We start from the raw sequence: 27568 nt of genomic DNA on the forward strand, positions 1-27568 counted from the left end.
GTGTGGATCAGTGTGTGAATGCCTTCCCACAGTCTGAGCAGGTGACCACCCTCCCCACAGTGTGAACCCACCACTGTCTCTGCAGTGTGGATCAGTGTGTGAATGCCTTCCCACAGTCTGAGCAGGTGACCACCCTCCCCACAGTGTGAACCCACCACTGTCTCTGCAGTGTGGATCAGTGTGTGAATGCCTTCCCACAGTCTGAGCAGGTCAACGTCCTCTCACTGCTGAAATCAGTCCGGTGTGTCGTCAGCCGAGATGAATGTATGCATTAATTCCCACAGTCAGAGCAGATGAACAGCTTCTATACAGTGTGAACTCGCTGATGTTCGCTCAGTGATGTCTGAGTGAATTCCTTCCCGTCTGAGCAGGTGATGTTCAGTCAGTTGAGATGTCTGAGTGAATTCATTCCCACAATCAGAACAGGTGACTGGCATCGCCCAGTGTGAACTCGCTGATGAACTTTCAAGCCTGATGACCGAGTGAATCCCTTTCCACAATCTGAGCAGGTGAACGGTTTCTCCCCAGTGTGAATTCGGCTGTGCCTCACCAGGTTGGATGACGCAGTGAATCCCTTCCCACATTCAGAGCACGTGAATGGCTTCTCCCCAGTGTGAATTCGGCTGTGCTTCACAAGGTGGGATGAGTCAGAGAATCCCTTCCCACATTCAGAGCATGTGAATGGCTTCTCCCCAGTGTGAATTCGGCTGTGCTTCACAAGGGAGTATGAATCAGTGAATCCCTTCCCACATTCAGAGCAGCTGAACGGTTTCTCCCCAGTGTGAATTAGTTGATGTACATTCAGATGAGATGACTGAGTGAATCCCTTCCCACATTCACAGCATGTGAATGGCTTCTCCCCAGTGTGAATTCGGCTGTGCTTCACGAGGTGGGATGAGTCAGTGAATCCCTTCCCACATTCACAGCATGTGAATGGCTTCTCCCCAGTGTGAATTCGGCTGTGCTTCACGAGGGAGTATGAATCAGCGAATCCCTTCCCACATTCAGAGCAGCTGAACGGTTTCTCCCCAGTGTGAATTCGCTGATGTACTTTCAGATGAGATGACTGAGTGAACCCCTTGCCACATTGAAAGCAGCTGAACGGTTTCTCCCCAGTGTGAACTCGCCGATGTTCAGTCAGTTGAGATGACCGAGCAAATCCTTTCCCACATTCAGAGCAAGTGAACGGCCTCTCCCCAGTGTGAACTCGGTAGTGCCTCACAAGTTTGGATGAGTCAGTGAATCCCTTCCCACATTCAGAGCAAGTGAATGGCCTCTCCCCGGTGTGAACTCGCTGGTGTCTCTGTAGTGTGGATGAACGAGTGAATCCCTTCCCACAGACTAAGCAGGTGAACGGCATCTTTTCAGTGTGAACTCACTGGTGTTCATTCAGTTGAGATGATTGAGTGAATCCTTTCCCACACAGAGCAGGTGATTGGCCTCTCCCCGGTGTGAACTTGCTGGTGTCACTGTGGCATGGTTGAGTGTGTGAATGCCTTCCCACCATGTAAACAGGTTACTGTCTTCTCACTGGGGAATTTTCAGATGTGTATTTAGCACCGACGACAGAATGAATTACTTCCCGCTGTCAGAACAGGTGGAACATCTCACTGTGGTGTGAACTTGCTGATGTATCTTCAGACTGGATGACTGAGTGGTTCCCCTCCCTCACACAGAGCAGGTGAATGGCCTCTCCCCACTGTGAACGCACTGGTGTGTCTGTGGGTAGCCTGTGAGTGAATCCCTTCCCACACTGAGAGAAGGAGAATGATATCTCACTGCAATCAATCATCTGGCAATTCAGAAAGTCAGATGTTTGAATCCCTTGTACAATCAATGCAGTTGAAGAACTGATCTCCAGTGAACAAATGCTGGTGTGTTCTCAGCACCCGGTTCCTGTGGATAACACTGAGTTACAACAGAAAACTTCATTTCAGACACAAAACACATTTCCAGCTGGGATGAGATAAGTCTTCATCTCCAAGGATTGACAACAGATGCTTCGGTGTTGCAAAGAAAATATTTGGCCACTCCTTATATATCCGGAAAGAGACAGCCCATGCACAAGTGTTCTGGCATTTCAAACCTGTACAAATATTTGAAAGGACATCAATAGGTGAAGGACAGTTTTTCAGGTGAGATTTTAGTCTGTGATGAGAACATAAAAAAAGAGGAGTAGGAGAACATCACCTGGCCCGTCTCCACCAACCTGCCTTTTCCCCATCGCCCTTCATTCCCCTACTTTGCAAACATCTATCCAACCTCGTCTCAAATGCATTTACTGAGGTAGCCTCCACTGCTTCATTGGGCAGAAAAATCTACAGATTCCCAACTCTCGGGGTAAAGCAGTTCTTCATCTCCATCCCAAATGCCCTGAATGTTAAAGTGATGTCCTCTAGTTCTACTCTCACCTACCAGTGGAAACAACTTTCCTGCCTCTATCTTATCTATCTGAATCATAATTTTGCATGTTTCTATAAGATCTTCTCTCAATGTGAGCTCTGGCATCAGAATATCACCCAGTTCATCTCAAGTTGTGATATACCACAGGTGACTGTGGGAAGCAGATGGAGTTCAACCTGGTGGTTCATTTTGGTAGGTCCAATTTGAAGACAGAATACAATATTAATGATAGGACTCTTGGCAGTTTGGAGGATCAGTGAGATCTTGGGATCTGTGTCAATAGTTCATGCAGAGCTGCTATGCAGCTGGACAATGTTTTTAAGAAGGCCTTCATCAGCCACGGGACTGAGTTCAAAAGCGGTGAGGTACTATTACAGATATAAAAGGCCTTTGTTAGACCCTACTTTTAGCACTGTGTTCAATTCTGATCAACTCACTACAGGAAAAAATACTCTAAATAGGGTGCAGAGGAGATTGACAAGGATGTTGCTTGGATTGGAGAGCATGCCTTACAAGAGTAGGTTGAGTAAACTTTGGAGCGATGGAAGATGAGAGGTGACCTGAGAGAGCTGTATAAGATGATGAGAGGCATTGATCGTGTGGATAGGCAGCAGTTTTTTCCCAGGGCTGAACTAGCCAACATGAGGGGGCATAGTTTTAAGGTGCTTGGAAGTAGGTACAAGGGGGCTACCAGAGGTATGTTTTTCACACAGAGAGTGGCAGGTACTGCCAGCGACGGTGGTAGAGGTGGATACAATAAGGGTCTTTTCAGACACTGTTAGGTACGTACGTGGAGCTGGGAATAATAGAGGGCTATTTGGTAGTGAAACTCTAGGCAGATTCTAGAGTAGGTTATATAGTCGGCATGATGTTGTCCGAAGGGCCTGTAATGAATTGCAGACTTATGTTTCTGTGATTATATGTGAACTCCCCATCTTCTAACAAGGCACGGATCAGGCATCCTGACTGACCAACAAAATCTCTGACTGTATTCCTGTCTGTATGAGAATGGGCTATTTCTGCCTTCAATCAACCTGTGACTTGGCTCAATCTGTCTCTGTCCTTTGGTATATTTCAAGTTCAGGTCATGTTCCACAAAGTGAACTTGTTACTACATGTCTGATCCTTGAGATTTTCTAATTACTGGGATTCCCTCCCCCCCCCCAGCTGATTGAGTGATGAACCCATCGATGGCAATGCCAATGACTACGAAGGGGTAAGCAGTAATTATTCTCATTGGAGTGTGGCACTTTTGTGATGTGAAAGCTACAAGTCACCTGTCATCGAGGACAAAGGTGTTTCATATCGTTATTTACCCAGAAAACTAAAGCTGACCGGCAGATTTTTTTATGCTATACAGTACTAATTGACATTTTCACTGACTGGGAGGTAGACTTCATCCGAGAATAACTGGACACTACATTTTTGTTCCGACGTACTGATCCTCGGATTTACATGGCTGGAGGTCGCTGCGTTAGGGACATTCTCTATGGGGACAACGCTGGCGCGTCAACCATGGCTGCCTCCTTACCCAGAAGACACCACGGTGGAGAAACCTGTCTATCCGCCATCAAAGGAAACAGCGATGCGTATGCGCCGGAGAAATGGCGGCGCCGCAAACTCCCCGTGGCTCGGGTAAATCGTGGGGCTGAGAGAGACGGAAAGGACTGGGACTGTCCTGAGGTGCGGGAGCAGTGTGGACGGAGCTCATAGTAATTTTCCTTTAATCGCGGTTCAGACGCCGGTGATTAAGTTCCCACCCGCGGCCCCGCTCCTACCTGCGTCCGATCCCCGAGAGCCTCTCGTCTGCTGAGCGCATGCGCAATGTTCACGATTGGCTGTGCCGCCCACGCATGCGCATTGGATAAAACAGGATTTAAAAAAATCTGCAGACGCGGAAATCCAAAGCAACACCCACAAAATGCTGGAGGAACTCGGGGGGGGCAGAAAGCAACAATGGAGAGGAGAGAACAGTCGGCGTTTCAGACCCACACCCTTCTTCAGGACTGGAAAGGAAGGGAGGGAGTAAGAATGTGGGGGGAGATGAGGTGATAGGGTAAACCGGGAGACGGGGAGAGTTAAGAGCTGAGAAGTTAATAAGTGAGAAAGATAAACGGCTGGAGAATAATAATATTTTATTGATCCTGAGTGGGAAATTCATTCCGTTACAGCAGCAACATTTAAAAACACACTTAGCAGTGTGCAGACTTTACTAAAAAGAAAGTAGACAATAATAATATATACAGTAATACTGTACCAATGTGGAATAATATTGCATGAAATAATAATGCAGGGGTTATTGAACTAAGATGTGTGTTCACCTATCGCAGAAAGATGAACTCTTGCATTTGGTAAGAAACAATCTGTGTAACAATGCTTGAGACGGCGGGGATGTTGGAAAGAGGGATGGGGACTCTGCTGCCTGTCGGGTAGGTCATGGAGAGGATATGACAGATTGTCCATAATCGCTAACAGTTTGTTCAGTGACCCCCTCCCCACCACTAACTCGAAAGAGTCCGGTTCTGTCCAAGGATGGATCCATGTTTTCTGGTGAGTTTATTTTGTCGTTTTGCACCGATGCTGCTCCCCCAACAGAAAGCAGCAAAGAAGACCGCACTCGCTACAACAGACTGGTAAACGATCTGCACCAACCCGCGTCACACATTCAAGCATCTCGGCTTCATAGAAGATAGAGTCTACTCATCCCCTTCTTGAAAACAACCTTTCTGTTGGTTTTCCAGTCATATCTATTGCCGAGGTAAACACCCAGCTAATTGTACTCCTCCACCACAGTAACCTCTTCTCCCAGAATGTATACAGGACTCATCAATGTCCTCTTCCTCCTAAAATCAATCACCATTTCCCTGGTTTCGGCCACATTCAGGAGCAGGTGATTCCTCCCTCACTATTCCACAACCCTGCCCACCAGTCCTCTGTACCCCGACTCCTGCCCATCTCTGATGCAACCAACTACCGCAGAGTCATCAGAGAACTTCTGCAAGTGGCCAGACTCAGAGTTGTACTGAAAGTCTGAGGTGTACAGTGTGAACAGAAACGGAGACAGGACAGTCCCTTGTGGGGCTCCAGTGACACTCACCTCCACCTCAGGCAGAGAACCACCCAGCGGTACAAACTGGGCTCTATCAGTCAGGAAGGCAGTGATTCAGGAGATCGTGGATTTGTCTACACCCATTCTTTGCAATTTCTTGCTCAGAAGACGCGGATGGATTGCACTGAAGGCACTAGAGCGATCTAAAATTATGATTCTCACAATGCCACCAGCATCATTCCGGTGGGAGTGAGCTCACTGCAACAGGTGGATGATAGAACCCGGAAACAAAGAAAATCTGCAGCACAACACAGGCCCTCCGGCCCACAAAGCTGAGCCCAACATGTCCTTATCGTAGAACTGCCTAGGCTTGCCCACAGCTCCATGTACCTGTCCAGGAGTCTCTGAAAAGACCCTACCGTTTCCACTTCCACCACGGTCGCCGGCAGCCCGTTCCACGCACTCACCACTCTCTGCGTAAAAAACACAGGCCCCTGACATCTCCTCTGTATCTACTTCCAAGCACCTGCAAAATATCTCCACTCGTGCTCGCCAGTTCAGCCCTGGGGAAAAGCCTCTGACTACCCACATGATCAATGCCTCTCATTATCTTGTACACCTCCATCAGGTCACCTCTCATCCTCCATCGTGAAAAGCCGGGTTCACTCAACCGATTCTCAGAAGGCATGCTCCCCCCAATCCAGGCAGCATCCTTGTAAATCTCCTCTGCACCCTTTCTATGGTTTCCACGTCCTTCCTGTAGTGAGGCGACCAGAAATGAGCAGAGTAATCAGAGTGAGGTCTGACCAGGGTCATATATAGCTGCAACATTACCTCTCAGCTCATAAACTCATGCACCGCGTGCCTTCTTAACCACAAATTCAACCTGCGTAGCAGCTTTGAGTGACCTATGGACCCAGACCCTAAGATCCCTCTGATCCTCCACACTGCCTAGAGTCTTGCCATTAATACTACGTTCCGCTATCATATATGACCTACCAGATGAACTACCTCACACTTATCTGGGTTGAACTCCATCTGCCGCTTCTCAGCCCAGTTTTGCATCCGATCAATGTCCCGCTGTAACCTCTGATATTCCGGGGCTCTCTCTACTCTCTCTCTTGAAAAAGGGAACAGCATCTGCATCCATCCAATCCTCTGGAACCTCTCCCGTCCTCATTGATGATGCAAAGATCATCGCCAGAGGCTCAGCAATCTCCTCCCTCACTTCCCACAGTGTCCTGGGGTACATCCCATTGGGTGCCGGTGACTTATCCAACAGATGCTTTCCAAAAGCTCTAGCACATGGGATTGTCCACTCCTGACACAGAGTGATACAGAATGACACACAGAACACTGAAAAAAACGGCAAAACGTAGGAGCTGCAGCAACAAGCTGTCACAAGCACAGCACCATCTTAGAGTGTGAGTAGCTGGGAGTGTCCCGTCTGACAGTGACCGCAGGTAAGGGTAGGAGACAGACGGAGAGACTACATCTGCTGTCCCGTCTGACAGTGACTGGTCAGGGTAGGAGACAGCCGGAGAGACTACATCTGCTGACCCGTCTGACAGTGACTGGTCAGGGTAGGAGACAGCCGGAGAGACTACATCTGCTGTCCCGTCTGGCAGTGACTGGTCAGGGTAGGAGACAGCCGGAGAGACTACATCTGCCGACCCGTCTGACAGTGACTGGTCAGGGTAGGAGACAGCCGGAGAGACTACATCTGCCGACCCGTCTGACAGTGACTGGTCAGGGTAGGAGACAGCCGGAGAGACTACATCTGCTGACCCGTCTGACAGTGACTGGTCAGGGTAGGAGACAACCGGAGAGACTACATCTGCTGACCCGTCTGACAGTGACCGGTCAGGGTAGGAGACAGCCGGAGAGACTACATCTGCTGACCCGTCTGACAGTGACTGGTCAGGGTAGGAGACAGCCGGAGAGACTACATCTGCTGACCCGTCTGACAGTGACTGGTCAGGGTAGGAGACAGCCGGAGAGACTACATCTGCTGACCCGTCTGACAGTGACTGGTCAGGGTAGGAGACAGCCGGAGAGACTACATCTGCTGTCCCGTCTGACAGTGACCGGTCAGGGTAGGAGACAGCCGGAGAGACTACATCTGCTGACCCGTCTGACAGTGACTGGTCAGGGTAGGAGACAGCCGGAGAGACTACATCTGCTGACCCGTCTGACAGTGACTGCAGGTCAGGGTAGGAGACAGCCGGAGAGACTACATCTGCTGACCCGTCTGACAGTGACTGCAGGTCAGGGTAGGAGACAGCCGGACAGATTACATCTGCTGACCCGTCTGACAGTGACTGGTCAGGGTAGGAGACAGCCGGAGAGACTACATCTGCTGACCCGTCTGACAGTGACTGCAGGTCAGGGTAGGAGACAGCCGGACAGATTACATCTGCTGACCCGTCTGACAGTGACTGGTCAGGGTAGGAGACAGCCGGAGAGACTACATCTGCTGTCCCGTCTGACAGTGACCGCAGGGTCGGAGACAGCCGGAGAGACTACATCTGCTGACCCGTCTGACAGTGACTGGTCAGGGTAGGAGACAGCCGGAGAGACTACATCTGCTGTCCCGTCTGACAGTGACTGGTCAGGGTAGGAGACAACCGGAGAGACTGCATCTGCTGACCCGTCTGACAGTGACTGGTCAGGGTAGGGGACAGCCGGAGAGACTACATCTGCTGACCCGTCTGACAGTGACTGGTCAGGGTAGGAGACAGCCGGAGAGACTACATCTGCTGACCCGTCTGACAGTGACCGCAGGTCAGGGTAGGAGACAGCCGGGGAGACTACATCTGCTGACCCGTCTGACAGTGACTGGTCAGGGTAGGAGACAGCCGGAGAGACTACATCTGCTATCCTGTCTGACAGTGACCGCAGGTCAGGGTAGGAGACAGCCGGGGAGACTACATCTGCTGTCCCGTCTGACAGTGACCGCAGGTCAGGGTAGGAGACAGCCGGAGAGACTACATCTGCTGACCCGTCTGACAGTGACCGCAGGTCAGGGTAGGAGATAGCCGGAGAGACTACATCTGCTGTCCCGTCTGACAGTGACTGCAGGTCAGGGTAGCAGACAGCCGGAGAGACTCCATCTGCTGACCCGTCTGACAGTGACCGCAGGTCAGGGTAGGAGACAGCCGGAGAGACTACATCTGCTGACCCGTCTGACAGTGACCGCAGGTCAGGGTAGGAGATAGCCGGAGAGACTACATCTGCTGTCCCGTCTGACAGTGACCGCAGGTCAGGGTAGGAGACAGCCGGAGAGACTACATCTGCTGTCCCGTCTGACAGTGACCGCAGGGTCGGAGACAGCCGGAGAGACTACATCTGCTGACCCGTCTGACAGTGACTGGTCAGGGTAGGAGACAGCCGGAGAGACTACATCTGCTGACCCGTCTGACAGTGACTGGTCAGGGTAGGAGACAGCCGGAGAGACTACATCTGCTGACCCGTCTGACAGTGACTGGTCAGGGTAGGAGACAGCCGGAGAGACTACATCTGCTGTCCCGTCTGACAGTGACTGGTCAGGGTAGGAGACAGCCGGAGAGACTACATCTGCTATCCTGTCTGACAGTGACCGCAGGTCAGGGTAGGAGACAGCCGGGGAGACTACATCTGCTGTCCCGTCTGACAGTGACCGCAGGTCAGGGTAGGAGACAGCCGGAGAGACTACATCTGCTGACCCGTCTGACAGTGACCGCAGGTCAGGGTAGGAGACAGCCGGAGAGACTACATCTGCTGTCCCGTCTGACAGTGACTGCAGGTCAGGGTAGCAGACAGCCGGAGAGACTGCATCTGCTGTCCCGTCTGACAGTGACTGGTCAGGATAGGAGACAGCCGGAGAGACTACATCTGCTGTCCCGTCTGACAGTGACTGGTCAGAATAGGAGACATCCGGAGAGACTACATCTGTTGTCCCGTTTGACAGTGACCGCAGGGTCGGAGACAGCCGGACAGATTACATCTGCTGATCCGTCTGACAGTGACTGGTCAGGGTAGGAGACAGCCGGAGAGACTACATCTGCTGACCCGTCTGACAGTGACTGCAGGTCAGGGTAGGAGACAGCCGGAGAGACTACATCTGCTGACCCGTCTGACAGTGACTGGTCAGGGTAGGAGACAGCCGGAGAGACTACATCTGCTGCCCCGTCTGACAGTGACTGGTCAGGGTAGGAGACAGCCGGAGAGACTACATCTGCTGACTCGTCTGACAGTGACCGCAGGTCAGGGTAGGAGACAGCCGGAGAGACTACATCTGCTGTCCCGTCTGACAGTGACTGGTCAGGGTAGGTGACAGCCGGAGAGACTACATCTGCTGACCCGTCTGACAGTGACTGGTCAGGGTAGGAGACATCCGGAGAGACTACATCTGCTGACCCGTCTGACAGTGACTGGTCAGGATAGGAGACATCCGGAGAGACTACATCTGCTGTCCCGTCTGACAGTGACTGGTCAGGGTAGGAGACAGCCGGAGAGACTACATCCGCTGACCCGTCTGACAGTGACCGCAGGTCAGGGTAGGAGACAGCCGGAGAGACTACATCTGCTGACCCGTCTGACAGTGACTGGTCAGGGTAGGAGACAGCCGGAGAGACTACATCTGCTGACCCGTCTGACAGTGACTGCAGGTCAGGGTAGGAGACAGCCGGAGAGACTACATCTGCTGACCCGTCTGACAGTGTCTGCAGGTCAGGGTAGGAGACAGCCGGAGAGACTACATCTGCTGACCCGTCTGACAGTGACTGGTCAGGGTCGGAGACAGCCGGAGAGACTACATCCGCTGACCCGTCTGACAGTGACTGGTCAGGGTAGGAGACAGCCGGAGAGACTACATCTGCTGACCCGTCTGACAGTGACTGCAGGTCAGGGTAGGAGACAGCCGGACAGATTACATCTGCTGACCCGTCTGACAGTGACTGGTCAGGGTAGGAGACAGCCGGAGAGACTACATCTGCTGTCCCGTCTGACAGTGACCGCAGGGTCGGAGACAGCCGGAGAGACTACATCTGCTGACCCGTCTGACAGTGACTGGTCAGGGTAGGAGACAGCCGGAGAGACTACATCTGCTGTCCCGTCTGACAGTGACCGCAGGGTCGGAGACATCCGGAGGGACTACATCTGCTGACCCGTCTGACAGTGACTGGTCAGGGTAGGAGACAGCCGGAGAGACTACATCTGCTGACCCGTCTGACAGTGACTGGTCAGGGTAGGAGACAGCCGGAGAGACTACATCTGCTGTCCCGTCTGACAGTGACTGGTCAGGGTAGGAGACAACCGGAGAGACTGCATCTGCTGACCCGTCTGACAGTGACTGGTCAGGGTAGGGGACAGCCGGAGAGACTACATCTGCTGACCCGTCTGACAGTGACTGGTCAGGGTAGGAGACAGCCGGAGAGACTACATCTGCTGACCCGTCTGACAGTGACCGCAGGTCAGGGTAGCAGACAGCCGGAGAGACTCCATCTGCTGACCCGTCTGACAGTGACCGCAGGTCAGGGTAGGAGACAGCCGGAGAGACTACATCTGCTGACCCGTCTGACAGTGACCGCAGGTCAGGGTAGGAGATAGCCGGAGAGACTACATCTGCTGTCCCGTCTGACAGTGACCGCAGGTCAGGGTAGGAGACGGCCGGAGAGACTACATCTGCTGTCCCGTCTGACAGTGACCGCAGGGTCGGAGACAGCCGGAGAGACTACATCTGCTGACCCGTCTGACAGTGACTGGTCAGGGTAGGAGACAGCCGGAGAGACTACATCTGCTGACCCGTCTGACAGTGACTGGTCAGGGTAGGAGACAGCCGGAGAGACTACATCTGCTGACCCGTCTGACAGTGACTGGTCAGGGTAGGAGACAGCCGGAGAGACTACATCTGCTGTCCCGTCTGACAGTGACTGGTCAGGGTAGGAGACAGCCGGAGAGACTACATCTGCTATCCTGTCTGACAGTGACCGCAGGTCAGGGTAGGAGACAGCCGGGGAGACTACATCTGCTGTCCCGTCTGACAGTGACCGCAGGTCAGGGTAGGAGACAGCCGGAGAGACTACATCTGCTGACCCGTCTGACAGTGACCGCAGGTCAGGGTAGGAGACAGCCGGAGAGACTACATCTGCTGTCCCGTCTGACAGTGACTGCAGGTCAGGGTAGCAGACAGCCGGAGAGACTGCATCTGCTGTCCCGTCTGACAGTGACTGGTCAGGATAGGAGACAGCCGGAGAGACTACATCTGCTGTCCCGTCTGACAGTGACTGGTCAGAATAGGAGACATCCGGAGAGACTACATCTGTTGTCCCGTTTGACAGTGACCGCAGGGTCGGAGACAGCCGGACAGATTACATCTGCTGATCCGTCTGACAGTGACTGGTCAGGGTAGGAGACAGCCGGAGAGACTACATCTGCTGACCCGTCTGACAGTGACTGCAGGTCAGGGTAGGAGACAGCCGGAGAGACTACATCTGCTGACCCGTCTGACAGTGACTGGTCAGGGTAGGAGACAGCCGGAGAGACTACATCTGCTGCCCCGTCTGACAGTGACTGGTCAGGGTAGGAGACAGCCGGAGAGACTACATCTGCTGACTCGTCTGACAGTGACCGCAGGTCAGGGTAGGAGACAGCCGGAGAGACTACATCTGCTGTCCCGTCTGACAGTGACTGCAGGTCAGGGTAGGAGACAGCCGGAGAGACTACATCTGCTGAGCCGTCTGACAGTGACTGGTCGGGGTAGGAGACAGCCGGAGAGACTACATCTGCTGTCCCGTCTGACAGTGACTGGTCAGGGTAGGTGACAGCCGGAGAGACTACATCTGCTGACCCGTCTGACAGTGACTGGTCAGGGTAGGAGACATCCGGAGAGACTACATCTGCTGACCCGTCTGACAGTGACTGGTCAGGATAGGAGACATCCGGAGAGACTACATCTGCTGATCCGTCTGACAGTGACTGGTCAGGATAGGAGACATCCGGAGAGACTACATCTGCTGACCCGTCTGACAGTGACTGGTCAGGGTCGGAGACAGACGGAGAGACTACATCTGCTGACCCGTCTGACAGTGACTGGTCAGGGTCGGAGACAGCCGGAGAGACTACATCCGCTGACCCGTCTGACAGTGACCGCAGGTCAGGGTAGGAGACAGCCGGAGAGACTACATCTGCTGACCCGTCTGACAGTGACTGGTCAGGGTAGGAGACAGCCGGAGAGACTACATCTGCTGACCCGTCTGACAGTGACTGGTCAGGGTAGGAGACAGCCGGAGAGACTACATCTGCTGTCCCGTCTGACAGTGACTGGTCAGGGTAGGAGACAGCCGGAGAGACTACATCTGCTGACCCGTCTGACAGTGACCGCAGGTCAGGGTTGGAGACAGCCGGAGAGACTACATCTGCTATCCCGTCTGACAGTGACTGGTCAGGGTAGGAGACAGCCGGAGAGACTACATCTGCTGTCCCGTCTGACAGTGACTGGTCAGGGTAGGAGACAGCCGGAGAGACTACATCTGCTGACCCATCTGACTGTGAGTGCAGGTCAGGGTAGGAGACAGCCGGAGAGACTACATCTGCTGACCCGTCTTACAGTGACTGCAGGTCAGGGTAGGACACAGCCGGAGAGACTACATCTGCTGACCCGTCTGACAGTGACCGCAGGTCAGGGTAGGAGACAGCCGGAGAGACTACATCTGCTGACCCGTCTGACAGTTACCGCAGGTCAGGGTAGGAGACAGCCGGAGAGACTACATCTGCTGACCCGTCTGACAGTGACTGGTCAGGGTAGGAGACAGCCGGAGAGACTACATCTGCTGACCCGTCTGACAGTGACTGGTCAGGGTATGAGACAGCCGGAGAGACTACATCTGCTGACCCGTCTGACAGTGACTGGTCAGGGTAGGAGACAGCCGGACAGACTACATCTGCTGACCCTGTCGGTATCAGCCCCAGGACACAGGAGAACACACATAGTAGTTCAATAGTCTCTGCGTTATTATTTAATATATAATTATTGTGTATATTGTTAATCTTTATTTTTAGTAAAGTCTGCACAGTGCTAAGTATGTTTTTAAATGTTGCTGCTGTAACGAAAGAATTCCCCACTCGGGATTAATAGTATTTAATAATAATAATTCTCCACCTCTTTATCACTCTCACCAATGAACTTCTCAGCTCTTCACTCCTCCCCGTCTCCGTTTACCCTATCACCTCACCTTCCCCCAGATTCTTACTCCCTCCCTTCCTATCCAGTCCTGAAGAAGGGTCTCGGTCTTAAACGCCGACTGTTGTCTCCTCTCCATAGTTGCTGCCGGCCCCTCTGATTTTCCTCCAGCATTTCCCGTGTGTTGCTTTGGATTTCCGCATCTGCAGATTTTCCTCGTTTGCTCACATGCGCATGCGCAGAGGTCTGAGGCGGTCCGAACTACTGCGCATGCGCTCAGTAGACGAGAGGCTCACAAGGACTGGCTGCAGGTAGGAGGGTCTCCGGGAGGGAATTAATCTCCGGTGTCTGAAACGCGATTGAAGGGCTATTACTGTGAGCTCCTGCCGCACTGGTCCTGCACCCCAGGACAGTCCCGGTCGGTTCCCTCTTCCTCTGCCCCACGATCCGTACCCGGGCCCCGGGGAGCTTTCAGCTGACGAGCGCTGGAGCCTCCGCCATTTCTGTGGCGCATGCGCATCGCTAGATCGTTCGGTGGCTGACAGACAGGTTTCTCGCTCGTGCGGCCTTTTGGGTAAAGAGGCAGCCATGTGTGACTCTGCCAGCGTTGTCCCGGTACAGTCGGGAGGAAATGTGAGCGAATCTCTCTCTCAAACACTGCCGAGGTCCAGCTGTATACATGCAAGGATTAGTAATTCGGAACAAAAATGTATTTCCTAGTTAATCTTGGATGAAAAGTCTACCTTCCAATCAATTAAATTGTCAATTAGTGCTGTATGGCAAAAAAAAAAAAAATCCTTCCGTCAGATTTAGTTACCGCTGGGTAAATAACTCCTTTATCCTCCAGGACAAATGACTTGTGGCTTTCACATCACAAAAGTGCCACACTCCAATGAGAATAACTGCTGCCCTCCCATTCAAGATTGCTGGCATTGACATTAATGGATTCATCACTGTCAATCAGCTGGGGTGGGGATCCGAGTAATTAGAAAATCTCCGGGATTCTATATGTTGTGACAATTGCTCTTTGTAGTGTTGTGGAGCATGGCCAGAACTTGAAATAATCCCAAAGGACAGAGACAAATTGAGCCAAGTCACAGGTTGATTGAATGCAGAAACATCCTCATCCAGACAGGAATACAGTCAGAGAATTTGATGGTCAGCCAGGATGACTGATCCGTGCCTTGTTAGAAGATGAGGAGTTCATAGAGAGACGGAAATCCACAGTGTAATTACAATTTCTCTACCACATAGCCCTCTATTTTTCTAAGCTCCATGTACCTATCTAAAAGTCTCTTAAAAGGTCCTATTGTACCCACCCTTTGTGTGAAAAACATACCTCTGACATCACCCTTGTACCTACTTCCAAGCACCATAAAACTATGCCCACCCTCCCTCCCCCCCCCCCCATGTTAGCCATATCAATCTTGGGAAAAAGCCTCTTGCTATCCACACGATCAATGCCCCTCATCGTCTTATTCGCCTCTATCAGGTCGCCTCTCATCTTCCGTCGCTCCGACGTTCACTCAACCTATTCACATGAGGCATGCTCTCCAATCCATACAACATCCTTGTAAACCTCCTCTGCCCTCTGTCTATAGTATCCACGTCCTTCCTGTATTAAGGGGACCAGAACTGAACACAGTACCAAAAGTGAGGTCTAACTAAGGCCGTATATCTGTGAATCTCCTCTGCCCTGTCGATAGTATCCATGTCCTTCCTGTATTGAGGGGACCAGAACTGAACACAGTACCAAAAGTGAGGTCTAACTAAGGCCTTATATCTGTAAATCTCCTCTGCCCTCTGTCTATAGTATCCACGTCCTTCCTGTATTGAGGAGACCAGAACTGAACACAGTACCAAAAGAGAGGTCTAACTAAGTCCTTATATCTGTAAATCTCCTCTATCCTCTGTATATAGTATCCACGTCCTTCCTGTATTGAGGGGACCAGAACTGAACACAGTGCCAAAAGTGAGGTCTAACGAAGGCCTTATATCTGTAAAGTTACCTCTGGCATTTGAACTAGGTCCCATTGTTGATGAAGGCCTTCTTAACAACACTGTCAACCTGCCCAGCAGCTTTGTGTGCACGATTGACACGGACCCCAAGATCTCACTGATCCTCCACCCTGCCAAGAGTCCTAACATTAATGTTGTATTCTGTCTTCAAATGTGACCTACTGAAAGGAACCACTGGATTGAACCCCATCTGTCACTTCTCAGCCCAGTTCTGCATCCTATTGATGTCCGGCTGTAACCTCCAGACTATCCACAACAACCCCAACATTTGTGTCATCGACAAACTTACAAACCCACCCTTTTAGAAACATAGGAAACCTACAGCACGATACAGGCCCTTCGGCCCAGTTAGCCCTCTATTTTACTAAGCTCCATGTACCTATCCAAAAGTCTCTTCAAAGACACTATCATATTTGCCTCCACCACCGTTGCCAGCAGCCCATCCCACACACTCACCATTCTCTGATTAAAAGACTTGCGACTGACATCTCCTCTGTACCTACTCCCCAGCACATGAAACCTGTGTCCTCTTGTGGCAACCATTTCCGACCTGGGAAAAAGCCTCTGACTATCCACATGATCATGCCTCTCATCATCTTAAACACTACTTCCTCATCAAGGTCATTTGTAAATGTTACAAAGAGGAGGGGTCCCAGAAAAGATCCCTGCTGAACAGCACTGGTCACCATCCTTCATACAGCATCTACATGCACCCTTTGCCTTCTGTGGGCAAGCCAATTCTGGATCCACAAAGCAAGGTCACCTTGGATCCTTGCCTCATTAATTTCTCAATGAGCTTTGCTTGAGGAACCTTATCAAAAGTCTTACTGAAAGCCATGCCCACTACATCCAATGCTCTACCTTCATCACTGTGCTTTGTTGCATCTTCAAAGAATTCAATCTGGTTCGTAAGGCATGACCTGCCCTTAACAAAGCCATGCTGACTATCCCTGATCAGATTATGTCTCTCCAATTGTCTCAAGTCCTGCCTCCCAGGATCTTCTCCAACCACTTGCCCACCACTGAAGCAAGACTCCATAAGACCATAAGATACAGGAGCAGAAGTAGGCCATTTGGCCCATCGAGACTGCACTGTCACTCAATCATGGGCTGATCCAATTCTTCCAGTCATCCGCATTCCCCTGCTTTCACCCAATACCCTTCGATGCCCTGGCTAATCAAGAAACTATCTATCTCTGCCTTAAATACACCCAATGACTTGGCCTCCACAGCCGCTCGTGGCAACAAATTCCACAGATTTACAACCCTCAGACTAAAGTAATTTCTCTGCATCTCAGTTCTGAAAGGTCGTCCTTCAATGCTGAAGTCGTGCCCTCTTGTCCTAGACTCCCCTACCATGGGAAATAACTTTTCCATATCTAATCTGTTCAGGCCTTTTAATGTTCAGAGTGTTTCTGTGAGAACTCCCTCATTCTCCTGAACTCCAGGGATTACAGCTCAAGAGCTGCCGGACGTTCCTCATGCGGTAACTGTTACGAACACAAAAGTCTCAGCAGCAGTGGAACGCCTGGAGTCTGGTTTTGCTGTTAACAAAACACTGTTTTATTAGTAACCACATCATTTAGTAACTTAAACCAGGTAAATCAAGAGTTAACGCTGTTATGCATATACAGGTGTAAATGTATAAATCCCCGGACTTCTTCAAGCTTAGGTGGTAAATGATACAGTCTTACGATGGTGTGGTAAGGAAATTCAATTCGGTCCACGGGATTGAAGTGAGAGAGAGAGAGAGAGAGATGTGTAATCCAAGTAAACAGATGTTGTCAATCCTCCTCGATGTCCTCCAAATCTTCTAAGTTAGCCAAACGTGACCAGCTTAAGAGCGCCATCTTCAAGTGATAATCTACCAACCCAGGCAAGGGTTAGACACACCGGTAGATTCCACAGGGTTGCCCTCAAACGCCCTAATAGTCATGGATCGATTCCTCTTAATCGATCCTCAGCCCCACCCTTGTGGGCACTGAAAAGTTCAGTGGCAATTCCGCCACCAGCCTTTGTGCATCTGCGTGTCCCACGAAAGAGACAGTGACGCTTGTTTAAATGCCAGTGTGCTGAACAGCAGCTGTCCGTCATGTAGCGTTCTCGTTCTTTCTCTCTCTCTCTCTCTCTCTCTCCCTCTCTCTCTCCCCCTCTCTTCCCCCTCCCTCCCCTCTCTCCTCCCTCCCTCCCCCTCTCTCCTCCCTCTCTCCCCCTCTCTCCACCCTCTCCCTCTACTTGCGCTGTACGTCTCTCTCTCTCTTACAGGCATGATTCTTAAAGGCACAGTCCATAATGAATAAAACTTAAGATTTCATTGCAGTAACCATTTCATACCTGGAATCATTCTCGTGAATCTTCTCTGAGCCATCACCAATGTCAATATATCCTTTCCAAAATGAGGAGCCCAATCCTGTACGCAATACTCCCAAGTGTGGTCTCCCGAGTGCCTTATAAAGCCACAACATCACATCACTGCTCTTATATTCTATACCTCTAGAATTTTGCCTTATTCACAACCGGCTCAACCTGGAGGTTCACCTTTAGTGTATCTAGCACAAGGACTCCCAAGTCTCTTTGCATCTCTGCATTTTGAATTCTCTCCCCATCTAAATCATAGTCTGCCCATTTATTTCTTCTACCAAAGTGCATGACCACACACTTTCCAACATTGTATTTCACTTACTCCTTCTTTGTTATTCCCCTAAACTATCTAAGTCTCTTTGCAGGCTCTCTGTTTCCTCAACACTATCAGGAAATGTAGCCATAAATCCTTTAATACCATAGTCAAAATCATTGACATGTATCGTAAAAAGCAGCGGTCCCGACTCTGACCGCTGTGGAACTCCACTGGTAACAGGAAGCCAGCCAGAATAGGATCCTTTATTCCCACTCTCTGTTTTCTGCCGACCAGCCAATGCACCACCCACTTTAATAACTTCCCTGTCATACCATGGGCTTTTATCTTGCTAAGCAGCCTCGTGTGCAGCACATTGTCAAAGGCCTTCTGAACATCCAAGTACACCACGTCTACTGCATCTCCTTTGTCTACCCTGCTTGTAATTTCCTCAAAGAATTGCAGTAGGTTTGTCAGGCAGGATTTTCCTTTCAGGAAACCATGCTGGCTTTGGCCTATCTTGTCATACGCCTCCAGGTACTCCATAATCTCATCCCTAACAATCGATTCCATCAACTGCCAGCCATTGATGTCATGCTAGCAGGTCTATAGTTCCCTTTCTGTTGCCTCTGACCCTTCTTAAATAGCGGAGTAACATTTGCGATTTTCCAGTCATCTGGTATAATGCCAAAATTTATCGATTCTTGAAAGATCATTGTTAATGCCTCCGCAATCTCTCCAGCTATTTTCATCAGAACCCGAGGGTGCATTCCATCATGTCCTGGAAATTTATCCACCCTCAGACCATTAAACTTCCAGAGCACCTTCTGAGTCGTAATTTGCACTGCACAAACTTCACTTCCCTGATACTCTTGAATGTCTGGTACGCATTCAGTTCCTCTTACTTCTCAGCAACTCTCATTACAGTAACTCCAGCGATATTTTGTATTGGTCCTATATCTACCCTCGACTTTCTTTTACCCTTTATATACTTAAAAAATGCTTTCCATATCTTCTTTTATATTAGTCACCAGCTTCTTCTCATAATTCATCTTTTCCTTCCGAATGACCTTCTGTTTTCTTCTGCAAGTTTTTAAAAGCTTCCCTATCTTCTATCTTCCCATTAGCTCAAGCTTCCTTGTATGTCCTCTTTTGCTTTTACTTTGGCTCTGACTTCACTTGTCAGCCACAGTAGTGTCCTTCTTCCCTTTGAAAGTTTCTTCTTATTTGGAATATATCTGCCTTGCATTTCCCTCCTTTTTCGCAGAGACTCCACCCATTTCTACTGTGCTGTCCTTCCTGCAAATGTCCCTTTTCAGTCAACTGCAGCCAGTTCCCCTCTCGTCCATTGTAATTTCCTTTATTCCACTGAAATACTGACAAATTGGATTTTATTTTTTCCCTCTCAAATTTCAACGTGAATTTGATCATATTGTGATCACTGTTCCCTAAGGGTTCCTTAACCTTAAGCTGTCTTATCACCTCCAGATCATTGCACATGACCCAGTCCAGCACAGCCTATCCCCTAGTGGGCTCAACAACCAGCTGTTCTTAAAAACCATCCCTCAGACATTCTACAAATTCTTTCTCTTGAGGTCCTCCTAATTCACTTTCATGTTAAAATCGCCAATGATTATCATGACATTGCCTTTCTGACAGGCCTTTTCTATCTCCTGTAATCCACATCCCGACTGCTGTTTAGACAACTGCCATTAGGGTCCTTTTACCCTTGCCATTTAACTCAACCCATAGAGACTCATGACCCTATCATGTGGATAAGATGGTGAGGAAAGTTTTTGGTCTGCTGGCCTTTATAAATCAGAGCATTGAGTACAGGAATTGGGATGTAATGTTAAAACTGTACAAGGCATTGGTGAGGTCGAATTTGGAGTATTGTGTACAGTTCTGGTCACCGAATTTTAGGAAAGATATCAACAAAATATAGAGAGTACAGAGAAGATTTATCAGAATGTTACCTGGGTTTCAGCACGTAAGTTACAGGGAAATGCTGAACAAGTTAGGTCTTTATTCTTTGGAGCGTAGAAGGTTGAGGGGGAACTTGATAGAGGTATTTAGAATAATGAGGGGGATAGATCGAGTTGACGTGGATAGACTTTTTCCATTGAGAGTAGGGGAGATTCAAACAAGAGGACCTGAGTTGAGAGTTAGGGGGCAAAAGTTTAAGGGTAACACGAGGGGGAATGTCATTACTCAGAGAATGGTAGCTGTGTGAAAGGAGCATCCAGTAGAAGTGGTAGAGGCAGGTTTGGTATTGTCATTTAAAGTAAAATTGGATAGGTACATGGACAGGAAAGGAATGGAGGGTTATGGGCTGAGTGTGGGACGGTGGGACTAGGTGAGTGTAAGCGTCCGCATGGACTAGAAGGGCTGAGATGGCCTGTTTCCGTGCTGTAATTGTTATATGGTTAGACGGTTACACCTTACAATCCTATGTCATCTCTTTCCAATGATTTAATATTATTTTTATCCATAGAGCCACACCACCCTCTCTGCCCAGTAACCTATCATTATGATACACCGTGTAATCTTGGACGTTCAACTCCCAACGGCAGCCACCTTTTATCCAAGTTTCAGAGATTGTCCAATTTGCCAATCTGCAGCTGAATTTCAAGATCGTCCATTTTAATCCTCATTCTCTGTACATTCAAATAACACTCTCAGCCCAGGATTTGTTGCTTTCTGTTTTAACTGCCCCACATCTCTATTGCCCTGTTCCTCATGCCACTGGCTTTGATTAAGCCTCATCTCCTGACTGTTCTTTCTACAATCTCTGTTGTACGCGATCTTCGATTTATTTCTGTTTCCCTTTTCCTCAGCCCCATCACTCCGATTCCCATCCCCAAGCCAAATCAGTTTAAACCCTCCCTAACAGCTCTATTAAATGTGCTGGCTAGGATATTGGACCCCTTCGGGTTCAGGTGTAACCCGTCCTCTTTGTACAGGTCGTACCTCGCCCAGAAGAGGCCCCAGTGATCCAGGAATTTGAAGCCCTGCCCCTTACACCAGTCTCTCAGTCACACGTTAATACCCCTGATCATGCTATTCTTGCTCTCGCTAGCACGTGGCACAGGCAGCAATCCCGAGGTTACTACCCTAGAGGTCCTGCCTTTCAGCTTCCTACCGAACTCCCTGAATTCTCTCCTCACGCCCTCCTCCTTTTGTCTACCTGTGTCATTTATACCAACGTGTACCGAGACTTCTGGTTGGTCACCCTCTCCCTTCAGAATACACTGCACTCGATCTGAGAGATCCCGTACCCTGGCACCTGGGTGGCAACACACCACGCGTGTATCTCTGTCAGGCTTGCAGAACCTCCTGTCCGTTCCCCTCACTATTGAATCCTGTGACTACCGCATTCCTCATCTTCCTCTTTCCCTTCTACACCACGGAACCAGGCTCAGTGCCAGAGACCCGATCGTCATGGTCGTCCTCTGTCAGGTCATCCCCCTCAACCACATCCAAAGCGAGGTAATGATTACTGAGGGAGATGGCCACTGGGGCACTCTCCACTCACTGGTCTATAATTTCTGGGTTCCCTCTACTCCATTCCCTTAACAAGGGAACAATGTCTTCCAATCCTCTGCTACATCTCCCTTCCTGAGTGGTAATACAAAGGTCATTGCCAGAGGCTCAGCAATCTCCTACCTCACTTCCCACAGTAGCCCGGGGTATATCTCAGGTTGAGTTGCTCCAGCTTGAGTTGATCTGGGTAAAATTGTGATGCCACAGCTCACATTGACAGGAGATCTTACAGAAACATGTAAAATTATGAAAGGGGTAGATAAGCCAGAGGCAGGGAAGTTGCTTCCACTGGTAGGTGAGGCTATTACAAGAGGACATTGCCTCAAGATTGGGGGATGTGGGATGGAGAGGAGGAGGAACTGTTTTTCCCAGAGAGTGGTGAGTCTGTGGGTTTCTCTGCCTAATGAAGCAGTGGAGGCGACCTCAGTAAATGTATGTGAGACAACGTTTTATAGATTTTTGCATCGTAGGGGAATTAAGGGTTATGGCAAAACGGCAGGTCGATGGAGATGAGTCCATGGCCAGATCTGCCATGATCTAATTAAATGTCTGAGCAGGCTGGACCGGCTGTGTTTTCACCACAGACTAAAATCCCACCTGAAATATTCTCCTTCACCCATTGATGTATTTTGCATTGTTGTTGATCTTAGGAGATAAAGATGAACCTCATTCCAGTTGGAATTGTATCTGTGTCTGAAATGAAGTTTTCTGTTGTAACTCCGTGTTATCCACAGGAACCGGGGTACTGAGAACACACCAGCATTTGTTCACTGGAGATCAGTTCTTCAACTGCATTGAGTGTACAAGGGATTCAAACGTCTGACTGTCTGAATAGCCAGATGATTGATCGTAGTGGGATATCATTCTCCTTCTCTCAGTGTGGGAAGGGATTCACTCACAGCCTACCCACAGACACGCCAGTGAGTTCACCGTGGGGAGAGACCATCCACCTGCTCTGTTTGAGGGAGGGGAACTACTCAGTCATCCAGCCTGAAGATACATCAGCAAGTTCACACCACAGTGAGATGCTCTGCCTGTTCTGACTGTGGGAAGCAATTCATTCTGTCATCGATGCTGAAGATATATCCAAAAATTCACCAGTGAGGAGACGTTTCTCAGACTGTGGGAAGGCACTGACACAATCAACCACACTACAGAGACACCAGCAAGTTCACACGGTGCCATGGCCTTTCCCCACCTCTGAATGGCGAAACGGATTCATTTAGTCATCTCAACTGAACAAACGTCACCAGTTCACACTGAGAAGATGCCGTTCACCTGCTCAGACTGTGGGAAGGAGTTCACTTCGTCATCTCAACTGAAGGTACACGGGCGAGTTCACACTGGGGAGAGGCCGTTCACCTGCTTTGAATGTGGGAAGCGATTCACTCGGTCATCTCACCTACTGAGACACCAGCTGGTTCACACTGGGGAGAAACCGTTCATCTGCTCAGAATGTGGGAAGGGATTCACTCGGTCATCTCAACTACAGGAACACCAGCTGGTTCACACTGGGGAGAAACCGTTCAGCTGCTCAGAATGTGGGAAGGGATTCACTCGGTCATCTGACCTGAAGGTACATCAGCGAGTTCATACTGGGGTGAGTCCGTTCACCTGCTCTGAATGTGGGAAAGGATTCACTCACTCATCCAAACTACAGAGACACTTGCTGGTTCACACTGGGGAGAGGCCATTCACCTGCTCTGAATGTGGGAAGGGATTCACTCAGTCATCCAAACTACAGACACACTGGCTGGTTCACACCGGGGAGAAACCGTTTGCCTGCTCCGTATGTGAGAAAGGATTCACACGTTCATCTCAACTGAAGGAACATCAGCGAATTCACACTGGGGAGAAACCGTTCACTTGCTCAGACTGTGGGAAGGAGTTCGCTCGTGCAGCTCAGCTGAGCGTACATCAACGATTTCACACTGGGGAGAAACCATTCAGCTGCTCTGAATGTGGGAAGAGATTCACTCTGTCATCTGACATGAAAATACATCAGCGAGTTCACACTGGGGAGAGGCCGTTCACCTGCTCAGACTGTGGGAAACGATTCATTCGGTCATCTGAACTGAACACACATCAGTGCTTTCACACTGGGGAGAAACCATTCATTTGCTCAGACTGTGGGAAAAGATTCACTCTGTCATTTCGTCTACTGAGGCACCAGTTAGTTCACACTGGGGAGAAACCGTTCATCTGCTCAGACTGTGGAAAGGAGTTCGCTCGATCATCTGGCTTGAAAGTGCATCAGCGAGTTCACACTGGGGAGAGGCCGTTCACCTGCTCAGACTGTGGGAAGGAGTTTGCTGGGTCATCGGACTTGAAAATACATCTGCGAGTTCACATTGGGGAGAGGCCGTTCACCTGCTCTGTGTGTGGGAAGGGATTCACTCACTCATCCACCCTACAGAGACACCAGCTGGTTCACACTGGGGAGAGGCCATTCACCTGCTCTCAATGTGGGAAGGGATTCACTCAGTCATCCAACCTTTTGTCACATCAGCGTATCCACACTGGGGAGAGGCCGTTCACCTGCTCAGATTGTGGGAAGGCATTCGCTCACTCATCCACCCTTTTGACACATCAGCGAATCCACACTGGGGAGAGGCCATTCACCTGCCCTGAATGTGGGAAGGGATTCACTCGGTCATCCAAGCTGCAGAGACACCAGTTAGTTCATACCGGGGAGAAACCATTCACTTTCTCAGATTGTGGGAAGGGATTCACTTGGTCATCTGACTTGAAGCTGCATCAGCGAGTTCACACTGGGGACAGACCGTCAGACCATAAGATATAAGACCAGAATGAGGCTGTTTACCCCATCGAGTCTGTTCTGTCATTTTATCGTGGCTGATCCAAATTTCCCCTCTGCTCCAATCACCTGTCTTGCCCCCGTATCCCTTCATGCCCGGATCAATCAAGATTCTATCCACCTCTGCCCTAAATGTACATAAAGAATTGGCCTCCACACACAGCTGCCTGTGGCACGGAATTCCGCAGATTCACCACTCTGTCCGTTCTCTGTCATCTCCGTTCTGAAAGGACACCCCTCTATTCTGATGCTCTGTTCCCTGGTCGTAGACTCTTCCACCACAGGAAACATCCTTTCCACATCCACTCGATCAAGCCCTTCCACAGTTTGATAAGTTTCAATGAGATCAGCCCTGATTCCTCTGCTGATACAGGCTCAGGCCCATTGAACGCTCTTCATATGACAATCCATTCAATCCTGGAATCTGTTTTTGTGAACATACTTTGAACCTTCTCCAGTTTCAGCACATCCTTTCCAAGATAAGCGGCCCAAACCTGTACTCCAAGTGAGGCCTCACCAGTGATTACCAACTTCCCAAATTACATCCTTGCTTATATATTGTAGATCTCTGGAAATGAATGCTGACGTTGCATTTGCCTTCCAGACCACAGACTCATTAGCTGTTAGGGAATCCTGAACATGGACTCCCCGTGTCCCTTTGCACCTCAGTTGTTTGGTATTTTCTGCCCAATTCGAAGAAGTTAACACTTTCATTTCTTCTACCAAAATGCATGAACATACACTTCCCAGCACTGTATTCCATCTGCTGTTTTTTTCCCATTCTCTAAATCTATCTCAGTCCTTCTGTACCCTCTCTACCGAAAACTACCTGCCCCTCCTCATGTCTTCATATCGTCTGCAAACCTTGTGACAAAGCCAGCAATTCCGTCTTCCAAACTATTGGAATATAACACAAATCACCAGTCCGAACACAGAGCCCTGAGGAATGCCACTAGTAACTGGCAGCCGACCAGAGATGGCACCCTTTATCCCCAGTCTTTGCCTCCTACCATTCAGCTTGTCATGGTCCAGTCCGTGACGTCTGCGTTCCGGTTCACGGTCCGGTCCGTGGACTCTGGACTCCGGGTCTTCTGGCTGTCCATTGTTTCATTTGGGCTTAATCACAGGCACCTGATTCTCAAATTGGGGCTGGAATATAAGTGGCCCTGGGTTCAAGTGTGGTTGCTGGTTCATCTTGTCAGTATCCTGTTCTCTCCTCTGTGGGGTTCGTCTTGACAGTATGCTCGCCTTGCCTCCGTTGGGTAAGACAGGCCTGAGGCTGGACTGTTCCCTTCCCTTCCCCTTCTATCAGCAACCCACGCCTGAAGCCTTGCCTGCAACCTCACCTGCGTCCTCCCCTGTTATCACTGTCAAGTTTAACCGCTGGAGTGAGACTGGAGCCTTGCCCCGCCAACAGAAGAAACTATCTATCTAGGAGCTTGGAACTGTCTCTTTGTGTCCCCGTGTTTAGTGTCCGTGTATGAGTCCCGGCCCTACGTCCTGTCCCCAAGGAGGGGTCCTGACTCTATGTAAAGCCCCGGCCCTACGTCCTGTCCCCAAGGAGGGGTCCTGGCTCTATGTAAAGCCCCAGCCCTACATCCTATCTCCAAGGAGGGGTCCTGACTCTATGTAAAGCCCCGGCCCTACGTCCTGGCTCCAAGGAGGGGTCCTGGCTCTGTGTTCTGTGTTCCCATGCTCGAGTCCAAGGCTCAGTAGGAAGACTGTTTGCCGCTACTCGAGTGGACTGTCGTTGTTTGTTGCTCCGTGTCCAAGTCCAGTCCAAGTCTCAGGCTTCGAGTCAAGTCCAGTCCAGGTCAAAGTCTCCGAGGAGGTTTCCAGTCCATGTTCAAGGCTCCGAGGAGGGTCCCAGTCCTGTTACCTTGTCACGTCCAGTCCTCGTCTGGATCCGGAGTCCGAGCCCGAGTCAAGACCCAGGTTCCAGGTCCCCGTCCAGTCTCTGGCTCGGAATCCTTGTCCAGGTTCCTAGTTCCCAGTTCTTAGTTCCTCATCTAGGTATCACCTTCCTACTCTAGTCCTAGCCCATGCCCTGTCACCTAGTCTTGTCCAGGGCCTGTGTCATGTCCAGTGTCGTTTCTTCCCCACTCCTTTCCTGATACACTTAGTCCTCTTCCTAGTACTTCAGTGTCTGTGTCTTGTATTTGGGTCCGTTCCCAACGCCCACCTTATGGCACAGCCACTGTTGAATCCATGCTAGAGTCTCCACTGTAATACCGTGGGTTTATTCAGCAGCCTAGTGTGTTGCACCTTGTCAAAGGCCTTCTGAAAATCCAAGTATACAACATCTATTTCTTCATTCGGGTTGCTTTTCCAGCAGGAGTTTCACTTGAGGAAACAAATTCTCCTTTGTCGATCCTGCTTGTTGCTTCTTCCAAGAATGCCAACAGATTTGTCAGGCAAGATTTCCCCTTGAGGAAACTTTGCTGACGTTAGAGCAATAGAAGGCTCGAAGACAAACAGAGGGCTATGGGTAACCCTAGGCAATTTCTGAGGTAAGGGCATGTTCGGCACAGCCTGTATTGTGCTGTAGGTTTTCTATGTTTCTATGGCATATGGTCTTCAGTCGAAGATTAAAGGCGGAGCCTTGCAGCAGTTTTTTTCCGTTGGACCTTTGAGCAGCGGCCAGTCAGCATTTGGGTTTGCTCAGCAAGAACTGAAAGTTGGGCAGGAGCGAGTGGAGCGGTCAGTGTCAGAGTGAATGGAGTCCGAGTGGAGCGGTCAGTGTCAGAGTGAATGGAGTCCGAGTGGAGCGGTCAGTGTCAGAGTGAATGGAGTCCGAGTGGAGCGGTCAGTGTCAGAGTGAATGGAGTCCGAGTGGAGCGGTCAGTGTCAGAGTGAATGGAGTCCGAGTGGAGCGGTCAGTGTCAGAGTGAATGGAGTCCGAGTGGAGCGGTCAGTGTCAGAGTGAATGGAGTCCGAGTGGAGCGGTCAGTGTCAGAGTGA

General features: G+C 50.1%; 1 protein-coding gene and 1 pseudogene across 1 annotated transcript; one reads left to right on the top strand and one right to left on the bottom strand.

The window, feature by feature from the left end:
* Nucleotides 1–200: 200 nt before the first annotated feature.
* On the bottom strand, nt 201–4267 carry LOC140719996 (uncharacterized; annotated as a pseudogene).
* Nucleotides 4268–13897: 9630 nt separating this feature from the next.
* Nucleotides 13898–26162, top strand: LOC140720020 (uncharacterized). The gene is made up of 2 exons (XM_073034925.1): nt 13898–13924; nt 22524–26162. The coding sequence occupies exon 2, from the start codon at nt 22994–22996 to the stop codon at nt 24590–24592; it is 1599 nt and encodes a 532-aa protein (XP_072891026.1). The 5' UTR covers nt 13898–13924; nt 22524–22993; the 3' UTR covers nt 24593–26162.
* Nucleotides 26163–27568: the final 1406 nt, after the last annotated feature.

The sequence above is a fragment of the Hemitrygon akajei genome, unplaced genomic scaffold (assembly GCF_048418815.1).
Source record: "Hemitrygon akajei unplaced genomic scaffold, sHemAka1.3 Scf000034, whole genome shotgun sequence".
In the NCBI taxonomy this organism is placed as follows: domain Eukaryota; kingdom Metazoa; phylum Chordata; class Chondrichthyes; order Myliobatiformes; family Dasyatidae; genus Hemitrygon; species Hemitrygon akajei.